Raw genomic sequence first — 10825 nt, 5'->3', positions numbered from 1 at the left:
TATTTTCCAATTGGAAGTGATATGCTTGACGTTGTACTGGTAAATGTTTAACAAATGGCTCTGAAAAAAACCCACTCATGACACACTTTTAAGTTTAATCCACTTTAACATTTATTTAACATTTAACTTTAACTTCCTTAAGTCTAAACAATCAACTAAATAAGAATTCAAGTCCTGATTCTCAGTGCTTGCTGATTTCCCAAGTATGAAGGCTTGTACCAAAATTTAACAAATCATCTCTCTCAAGATGGTTTGAACTGGTTCCAGTATTTTCCTAGACATGCTAATTGTTATTTTCATGTAAGCACAAACATTGCAAGGAACCTTGTGGTATAAGATGACTTTTATAAAGTGATACTAATAATTGATATGTTCTCTGTGTATATTTCTTTTCTATCTTATTTTTAGCTCGAAAAAGCCATCACCATTTTGCAAGTAAAAAAGAAGAATCTGAGGCATTGATTTATAATTACACGCCTGTTTTCACTGGGAATAATTCTCTATTTCAGCAATGCTACTTTTTTTTTTGATTGAATGTCCTTGGAAAATTTTGTAAGAACCACAGTGATTGGATATTGGAGTCATTAAACGGTTGTTTTCCATGTCATTGGCAGGAAGGGGGCCAGTTCAGTTTTTTTTTTCTATTATGTTATTTTGTTCTGCTTTTGTCTTCTCTGCCTAGGTTTCCAAGGTTGCCATTCAATGAAATGATTCTAGATTGTACTTGTAAGAAAATAATGGGGGCAGCTAGGTGGCGCAGTGGATAGAGCACCTGCCCTGGAGTCAGGAGGATCTGAGTTCAAATGTGGCCTGAGACACTTAACACTTACTAGCTGTGTGACCCTAGGCAAGTCACTTAACAGCAATTGCCGTGCCAAAAAGAAAGAAAGAAAGAAAGAAGAAAGAAAGAAAGAAAGAAGGAAAGAAAGAAAGAAAGAAAGAAAGAAAGAAAGAAAGAAAGAAAGAAGGAAAGGAAGGAAGGAAGGAAGGAAGGAAGAAAGAAAGAAAGAAAGAAAGAAAGAAAGAAAGAAAGGAAGGAAGGAAGGAAGGAAGGAAGGAAGGAAGGAAGGAAGGAAGGAAGGAAGGAAGGAAGGAAGGAAGGAAGGAAGGAAGGAAGGAAGGAAGGAAGGAAGGAAGAAAGAAAGAAAGAAAGAAAGAAAGAAAGAAAGAAAGAAAGAAAGAAAGAAAGAAAGAAAGAAAGAAAGAAAGAAAAAATAATGGGGTTTGCCAGTGACCAAAGACCCCAGCTTGATTGGATTGATTGGATTGACTGAGATTGACTGACTTTGCTGACTAACTTACTTAAAGTTAATTCACTTAAAGTTAATTCAATTGAAACCACACCTGCCTGACTCTGAAGAAGGTGTGTTCTCAGAGACTGCGGACTCTGACCTCAGCACCAGACTACCCTCAAGTCCAGTGAACCAATGGATTTGAGTGATGCTAGTGAATTAGTTTGAAGCAGGGTGGAAGGACCACCTCTCCTTGGGACAGAGAGGAAGCTTGCTCTCTCTGTTCATCTTGGGAACAGGCTCTTGGTAGCAGACAGCTCTTGGAAGAAGCAGGCTAGACTGGACTCTTATCTGTCCTCTAGTGTAAATAGGTTTCTTAACTTTCTGAAGTCCATGTGTTCTCTCTTTACTAATATTTGTTATGCTTTAAAAAAATGCTTAATACCCCAAAACTGGTGCTAAAGCTTCTAATTTATAAGTTAACCCTAGCTAGTTTTCCCTACACTTGGGACAGGAATGAGGCAACCACACATTAGATTTTAAAAATCACATACTTTAGCATTTTCAATCAGCAGATTTAAAATTCCATCATATTGAAAGAGATGGCAATATTCTTCTTGCTTTCTGAAAATTAGAAAAAACAATAATATGGCTTATTGAAAATACAGGAAAGTATTTTTTCCTGTCACGAATGAAGGAGAAATTTTGTGAAGTACCACAGGTGACTTAATATTATCTGGGTAGCATAATTTAAGCTTTAAACATAATTATTCTATGAAGAATAGTAATTAGTTGGTAAGGTCATGTTTTATTTTTTTAATTTTGACACAAGCAAAATTGAAGGAAATTTAAATTAATTAAGTGAATGCTTAGACTTATCATGGTCATCAGTGGCAGTATCAAGTCATTATTTTAGATGACATGCTGTGAATTTTATATAAGACTTTTGACTGGATTTCTTGTCTCCTATTGAGATAGGAAAAAGTACATAACTATAACTCATAGGTTAATAGTTTATAGTTGAGGGGCAGCTAGGTGGCGCAGTGGATAGAGCACCAGCCCTGGAGTCAGGAGTATCTGAGTTCAAATCCAACCTCAGACACTTGACACTTACTAGCTGTGTGACCCTGGGCAAGTCACTTAACCCCAATTGCCTCACTATAAAAAAAATAGTTTATAGTTAAATTAGACTTTTTTGGGGTGGAGGAACATCTGGGGTTAAGTGACTTGCCCAGGGTCACACAGCTAGTAAGTGTCTGTGGCCACGCTTAGGTCCTTCTGATTCCAGGGCCCATGCTTTATCTGTTTTATTAGCTGGCTGCCCCCATAACATAAGATTATCCCCCACTTAAAAAATAATTTAATATCTTATTTTCTCCCCAATTATATGTAAAAAGAATTTTAACATTCTTTTTTGCAAATTTTGAATTCCAAATTCTTTTTGTACTTTACTTCCCTCTCCGCATCATTGAAAACTCAAGCAATTTGATGTAGGTTATACATTTGTAGTCACGTAAAACACATTTCCACGTAATGACTTTTAAAGAGAACAGATGAGCCTAGGAAATCTACCTAGGAAATCAGGAGAGTGATTTTTCCTTCTTCATCAATTTTCTGTGAATGCTTTACAGTAAAGCTAATAAAAATTGAGAAGTAGTCATTGTAACAGTAAACTAAAAAAATAAGGCATTGCAGATTTTTTTTTCCAAATTTCTTGAAAAGTACCATCTTATCCTGTTGTAGGTTCAAACTAATGATTTAACTAGTTAGTTTGTTCATGGAGAACAATGAACAAATGCATGAATTCAAATTGTAGGATTATACATAGAGTGACTAAGGAGATCTTTTGTTTTGTTTTGTTTTGTTGGGCAATGAGGGTTAAGTGACTTGCCCAGGGTCACACAGCTAGTAAGTGTCAAGTATCTGAGGCCAGATTTGAACTCAGGTCCTCCTGAATCCAGGGCTGGTGCTTTATCCACTGTACCACCTAGCTGCTCCCCTTTTTTTTTTTTGCTTTGTTTTGGACTGAGATCTTAGTGTCTTTTTCCGGCTTTTGTTTCAAGGATAGTAATTCATTATAGCTATACTATTTTGCCTCCATTGGACCAATGAGATTCCTCCAATGAGATTAGGCTTCAGCAGATATAAAATACCGTTATAGAGAGGTCAATATTCTTCTTGTTTTCTTTAAATTAGCAAAAAAAATATGGTTTACCAAAAGTGTAGGAAAGGATTTTTGCTCACATGAACAAAGGAAAAAAAAATCTGTGAAATGTCACAGGTAGTTTAATAACATCTGGGTAGGATTATTCAAGATTTGAACTGTGGTAAAAATTATATTTGGTAAAGATTAATATCATTGAAATTCTTATCATAAAATGCCTAACTCACCATTTAATTTTTCATCTGGTATCACTGAACTAGGGTCTAATCTTAAAGGCAGCTATTTGTGGTGTGATATTCACTTCTATTCTCTGTTTAAATTAAAGTTCTCCAAGCTTCCATCAGGTTCTAAGTCTTGCAGTACAGATCCTCTTCTTAACTTGATACGTTCCAAGACACATTAATGTTTGTCATCACTCTTTGGGGTCAGTGACATATTTCTGGGAGCCATACCTCTCTGCTTGTCTCTTTTGTTTAAAAGCATTTGTTTATAAGAGGATATGAGAAGTCTAAGTGAACAGGTGAACTATGACTTTTTTTTTTTAAAGAGGAAAGGCAGTTGAGTGGGAATTAAGAAAACTGAGAAATAGAATGAGCTCTGACACTGAATGGAGGTAATCATCATGTTCTTAACTTCCTTTCTGCTTCTCCCAATCTACACTATGATAATAAGGATTTTCTAACCTGTTTACCTCATGGAGAGGTTACAAAAATCATCCTCTCTGCCTCTTCTAATTCTGCCCTTGCTGTGTCTCACCTACTCCTTGAAACTTCCCTTTGAGCATCCCAGACAACAGTGATCTCTCCCTCACAACTCATTTCTTCTGCCCCTCATTTGGCACTTACCAAATGAGCCCTGCACCATTTCTTTACCTTTTGAATTGGCTTCACTTTTCTCCCCAATTTCCTTGTAAATTACTTGAGGATAGCAACCCTAGTTTATTGTTGCTAACCTTTGCATGTCTAGTACAGTGTCCTACGGGCAGCAGAAATCTGTGAACCGATGGACTAGATGTGCATTAAATACTTTCTCTCCAAGATTTATTTCAGATGGGACCAAGTAAAGCTATGTTAGGTTGGATAATGCCCTTTTAAATTCACTCCCAGTTTTTCATTAAGTTCCTGAACTGTTAGAATCAGGGTGCTAATGTCACATGGTGCCATACATGTAAGACGGCCAGTGCTCAAGTTATATTTACTTTTTCTTTATAAGTGAAATAAATGTTTTCTGGATGTTCTTTACATTTATGTCACTATCGCTTTCCAATGACCCAATGACATACCTCACTCTCCAAATAGACCCCCTCCCTCCCAGTGAAAAAAAAATACAACTAAGCAAAACAAATCAACATATGGGCCATGTCTGGCAAAGTGTGACACATTCCCATGAGACTTCACTTTCTGTTGGTCCTCAAAATCAGGAGGTTCTGCTAGGAGAGGACAAGTAGTGGTAAAGGATAGACACTAAAGGAGAAATTCTGAATACTGAGCACTTGTTTGCAGCATGGAAAGAAGGACCAGGCATATGGAGAAACTGCCAGCCTTGGCTTATATGGAGTCAAAGGGGTATCTTAAATTTGTCCTCCCAAGGAGATCCTTGACAGAAATTTGGAAACTGCTAATCTGGTGTGTGTATGACACACATAAGTAATGTACCTTGACCATTCAGAGTCTTGAAAACTTTGCAACATATACATTATACATGTGGAATGTAAAAGTAATCTCTTTGCAAGTAATCAATATTTTTGTTTTAAAACTTAAAGTGTTTTATTTTGGTTTTGTTTGGTAAATCTTATTTAATTGAAATTAATGAACATGCAGCATTCAAAATAAAGATTGTCAATACAGACTGTGTTTTTCTTACAAGCCGATAATGTCTATGATGTGAATACATTCATTAAATAGATATTTATTAAGTGCTTTTGTAAGTAGCATAAGTGTTTAGCTCTATGGGTGGAGGGTGGAAGATGGACACAAAGTATATGATAAGATTTCTTGTTTGAAAGAGTCTCATTAGAGAAATTAGACACCTCAATAGTTAAATAGCAATACAAGGCAAGGAAAATGTCAAATTGATGGAATAGATACTAAGCATTGTAGGAGTTCAGAGTCAGGCAGGCAACAGGCAACAAGCATTCATTAAGCACTAACTTTGTGCCAGGTACATATGTGCTTGGGAGATAAATATAAGCAAAAAGAAATCCTGGAGCAGCTAGGTAGCACAGTGGATAGAGCACCAGCCCTGGATTCAGGAGTACCTGAGTTCAAATCTGACCTCAGACACTTAACACTTACTAGCTGTGTGACCTTGGGCAAGTCACTTAACCCCAATTGCCTCACCAAAAAAAGAAAAGAAAGAAATCCTCCCCTCAAGGGCTTCCATTCTAATGGGGGAAGACAACACATAAAAGAGAGCTAAAAAGTTGCATGGGTGTGTGTGTGGGGAGGACGGTATCCATTAGGGGATAATTATCATGAGGAAAAGACTCCTACTCAATAATTCCCAGGAACTCAGAGGCGGTGATGTGTCAAAGGTTCATTTATTGCCATTCTCATGGGAATGGGCAACCCAGTGTGCAGCTGGTGGGTGCAAAGAATGGGGACTTGCAGGCCCCATTTTAAACCCTAGTCCCTAATGTGCATGGACCCTCCCCTTTTTCATCACTGGTCTGATTACTCAATGGTTACAATCTACTTGCAAAAACTAGCTAACCAGAATGCTGTAAGGGCCTAAAATTCTAGCTATGATGTCTAATATCTAATGAGTGGTTGCCTTAACTTAGAAGCTTTAGCAAGAGTTTATATTTTTAAGTATTTGTTAAAGTGCACCAGAAGTTAGTGAAGAGAGGTAAAAAGCAAACTTCATCTAACTATCTGAGAGAGCGCAACATCTGTCCTCCCACCAAGCCGAGGTCCTGAAATGTAAGACCTAGTCCTCTCAGAAGCCTCTTGTGAAACAGGAAACAGGACCATCCACACACACAGCTCCAAGCTAATTGGCTGGTAGCACTGATTGACAGGATCCATGGGGCAGCAAATGTCATTTCTGGATGCTAAAGTCACATGGTTTCTTTTCAGGCCAGAGCTCACAATGTCCCTCCCAACAGGGGGTGTCATTCCAATTCTCACAATGCAGTATTCCTAAGCCTAATTTCCATAATTATTCTTTGCATTCTTAGCCAATGGGGGAGGTGATACAAGGAAAATTCTTCAATCCTCCCTTATATGGACATAGCTCAGGAGTGGACCTAATTGAGACCAGCTCAGGGTTTCTGTGAACCATGTGATTTTGTTTGCTGGAGGGGGAGCAGGGGATCTGAGATCTATGTACTAAAAAAGGTCTGGAGGAATGTAATTTGAATGGTGACTATTATATTCTTATTGAGAGGAGGCCATTCCCCATTTCCTCACAGTAGTAAAGTCCAGAGAGAGTCAGAAGCAGGTTCAGGAGAGGAATGAATCAAGGCCAGTCTGGACCCACTCCCAAAGTGGCAGTTCTCCAAGTAACTCACTAGTGGGAAAAGGGGGCCAGCATAGTAAAGGGATCTTCAAGGGTGAGAAGGTAACTGAGTCATGGTGGAAAAGAACCAGAAGCATAGCTGGGAGAGGGATAATATAGAGGGAGGGAACCAAGGGCTGAAGACTGAACTTTAGGAAACAGGGTGGTCCAAGAGAAACAATCAGAGGGAGGGAAAAGCACCAGGGTAATGTGCTAGAGAGGCCAGAGAGGAAGAAAGTCTCAAGGAGAGGGTAATCACCAGTGTCAAATGCTGTATTAAGTGCCTCCTATGTACCAGAAACTGCTGAGTGTGAGAGTATAGAGACAAAGTGAAACAGTTCTCAGCCTCAAGGAACCTATATATTATATACCTAGGTGAGTATTTATAGAAGAGATACAAAGTTCCTGGGGTGGGGGAAACACTAACAGCTAGGGTGGATCAGGAAAGGCCTCATGCACAAGGCAGTGCTTGAACTGAATCTCCAAGGAAACTAAGGCTTCTAATAGACAGAGGTGAGGAGGAAGTTCATTCCAGGCATGGAGATTAGCCAAAGGCATAAAGGTGGGAGATGAGAAACTGTCAGGTCAGTCTGGCTGGATTGTAGAATGCATGAAGGAGAGTAGTGTTTAATAAGTTTAGAAAGGTAGGTTAGGGGCAGCTTGTGAAGAGCTTTAAATAACAGAGAAAGATTATGTATGATTCTAGGAGTGATGGGGAATCATTAGACATTATTGAGTGAGATGGACATGTGGTCAGAGCTGCACTTTAAGAAAATCACTTGAAGGGGGCAGTTAGGTGGCATACCGGCCCTGGATTCAGGAGGACCTGAGTTCAAATTCAGCCTCAGACACTTGACACTACCTGTGTGACCCTGGACAAGTCATTTAATTCTCATTACCCAACAAAAACAAAGAAAAAAGAAAATCACTTGAGCAGTTGGATGGAGGATTAAAAGTTGCTAGACTGGAGTGATGAAGGGCTGAATTAGAGTTGTTGGCTGTATGAGGGAAGAGCATGGGGTAGATATCCAAAGTGTTGTGAAGGTAGAAATGACAAGAAGATGAGGAACAAACAACAACGCTGACTTGCCTCCTGGCTTCCTTGACTTCCTTCAAATCCCATATGTTGATGCCCAAGAAGAACGAATTGCTATCTATGAACTCCCTTTTTAAGGAGGGTGTAATGGTAGCCAAGAAAGATGTCCACATGCCAAAGCATCCTGAGCTGGCAGAAAAGAATGTGCCCAATCTCCATGTAATGAAGGCTATGCAGTCTCTAAAGTCTCGTGGCTATGTTAAGGAGCAGTTTGCATGGAGGCATTTCTACTGGTATCGCACCAATGAGGGCATTCAGTATCTACGGGATTACCTTCACCTGCCCCCTGAGATTGTGCCTGCCACACTCTGGAGAAGTTGTCCTGAGACGCGAAGGCCAAGGCCTAAAGGCCTGGAGGGTGAGCGACCTGCCCGGCTTACTCGTGGTGAAGCTGACAGAGACACATACAGACGAAGTGCTGCTCCCCCTGGTGCTGACAAGAAGGCTGAGGCTGGTGCTGGGTCAGCAACAGAATTCCAGTTGATAGGTGGATTTGGTCATGGATGTGGTCAACCTCCTCAATAAAAAGTGTAGAGATGTTTTGTATTGAATAAAATTTGGGGAAAAAAGTTAAAAAAAAAAAAAAAAGAAGATGAGGACTGGGAAAAGACCATTGTATTTGGTGGTCAGGACGTCACTGGTTTCCTGTGAGAGAGTAGTTATAAGGGGATGGTAAGTATAGAATCCAGATTGCAAATGTCCAAGGATTGAATAGGCAATGAGGATAGGAAAGGAATAGCTGCAATTCTTTGAAAAGTCTGGTTACAGATAAATGGAGAAAGAAATATGGTAGCTATGTGGGGTTGGGATGCAGTAGAGCGATGTCAAGAAAAATTACATCCTCCCAAAGATTTTTTTCCTTTCCATTCAAAATACATCTGTGGAGAATATTCCATGTGTTAGATACAGACTTTGACCTCAGCAAAAATGGAGAGTTAGTCACATTTGCAATTTTATTTCTCCTGGCTGTGTGGTTTTTTGTTGTTGTTGTTGTTTTTTAATGAACACACATGTATTTTCTCTTCTATTCCCCACCCCCACTGGAAAAAAAAAAAGCACACACAACAAAATCTTTGTAATGGACTTGCATACTTAAACAAGGTAAATTCCCTCACTGACCATGCCTAAAAATCTTTTTCTCATTCTTTATATTGTATTCATCACCTCTTTGTCAGGAGTTGGGTAACATCATTTCACTTTGGTCCTAGGCTATCATGGTTGTTGGTTATTGCATTGATCATAAATCCTTCAAAGTTATTGGTCTTTACAATGTTATTGTAGAAATTGTTCTCTTTGTTCTGCTCACTTCACTCTGCTTAGGACAAACAAGTATTCTCATCTTTCTTTTACAAATTTATATTGATGTGTTCTGTTTTTACATTATAAACATCTACAGATCACACCTGCTTCATGACAGGTTTCTTGAAACAAAGCAGAACAGCAAAATATAACTAATAATACAACAACTTCACTTGAAAGTGCTTTTAATGTTTCACATCTATAGTATCCTTCCTGTCCTTTTATTTAAAATAAGTTAAACAGAAATCTATTTTTTCTTCTTCCTACTTCACTCTCTGATAGGGAAAAACAGCTTTGGGGGCACACAAACCCCTGCATTATAAAGCAAAATAAAAATGCTCAGTGACTGAAATTCATATCTACTTTTTATGAAATTATAAAACTTTGTTTATAACATATTTATATGTTTTTCAGTCCATCTCTCTATCTACATATCAATCTATCTCTTTTCTCTACCCTAAATTCATCACTTCTCAGTAATGGATAGTATGTTTCATAATAGTCCTCTGGAATATTCATCATAGTTGTTGCAGTTTCCAGTGTTGTTTGTTTTTAAATGTTATTAGATTGTATAAATTGTCTTCCTTGTTTTAATAATTTTATTTCTCATTAACTTATAAAAATCCTCAAAATTGTTCATTTCTAAAAAATAATATTGATGCTATAATATAACTTGTTCTTTGGGTTTTGCTTACTTCATTCTTCCTCAATTCATTTAAGTGTTACACAAAGCCCCACTGTAATAAGACTCTCCTCATTGGTATAAGGGGCAGGGTGGAGTTTGCAAGAACAGGATAGAGGAGAGGTCCTGTATTCTTCAAGTGTTGTTTCTACTTCAAGTCAATTCAAGTATCTCCCTTGAGGCTCTGTAGTTGCTCAGGTTCTTCTGGCTTCCAGCTTTGAGAGAGAAGATGGAAGATATCATGCCCACTTCAGGTTACTGAAGGAAAACACTCTGGAAGAAGCTGACATGAGAAGAGCTGGCAGTCTCCATTGTGTCTCTATCCCTACTATGGGAGACTACACTAAAGATTTCAGGACACTTTCATTTGGGTGAGATCTGGGACTGTCTCTCAGTTGAGCTGAGTTATCTCATAATGGGAAAGCTCTTTCACTTTGTATTGTCTGGTGTATATATTCTATGTATACTTTCTCTGATTTCTGTTTTGTTATTGAATTGGATAAATTAGTTTCTTAGCTTCCTGCTCTGTGTGTTCATTGTGAAACTGACATTTGGTAGGAAGAAAGTCAAGTCTTGCATATAAAGCTTGGGGTCTTTCTTCTCCATTAATGAAGTAGTGATCAGATGTTAGCTTGAACCTGAAAACCTTATCCTCTAAACTAATAATATTTGAGAAAGTAGGTAAATATAATGCTAGCCTTGATGTAGGAGGAAAAAAAGGTGTTAACAGAAAAACCTAAGACCCAAGCTCTAATTCAGATATGAGCTCTAAGAGGGATTCAGACCCCAGTTAATGGATAACTTACAAGTCAGGATGCTAAGTTCTCTTACCCACATAAATCAGTACCCATAAC

General features: G+C 38.4%; 1 protein-coding gene across 1 annotated transcript; it reads left to right on the top strand.

The window, feature by feature from the left end:
* Positions 1-8017: 8017 nt before the first annotated feature.
* LOC122736470 (40S ribosomal protein S10-like) lies at positions 8018-8515 on the top strand. The gene has a single exon (XM_043978719.1). It carries the CDS (start codon positions 8018-8020, stop codon positions 8513-8515), a length of 498 nt encoding a protein of 165 aa, XP_043834654.1.
* The last annotated feature ends 2310 nt before the right edge of the window (positions 8516-10825 follow it).

This window comes from Dromiciops gliroides, chromosome 1, assembly GCF_019393635.1.
Source record: "Dromiciops gliroides isolate mDroGli1 chromosome 1, mDroGli1.pri, whole genome shotgun sequence".
Lineage (NCBI taxonomy): Eukaryota > Metazoa > Chordata > Mammalia > Microbiotheria > Microbiotheriidae > Dromiciops > Dromiciops gliroides.
The sequence above is the reverse complement of the archived record's forward strand: the minus strand, read 5'-3'. Positions and strand labels throughout refer to the sequence as shown.

Coding starts and splice junctions, on each gene's coding strand:
- LOC122736470 (XM_043978719.1), top strand. CDS start 8,018: ATGTTGATGCCCAAGAAGAACGAATTGCTATCTATGAACTCCCTTTTT.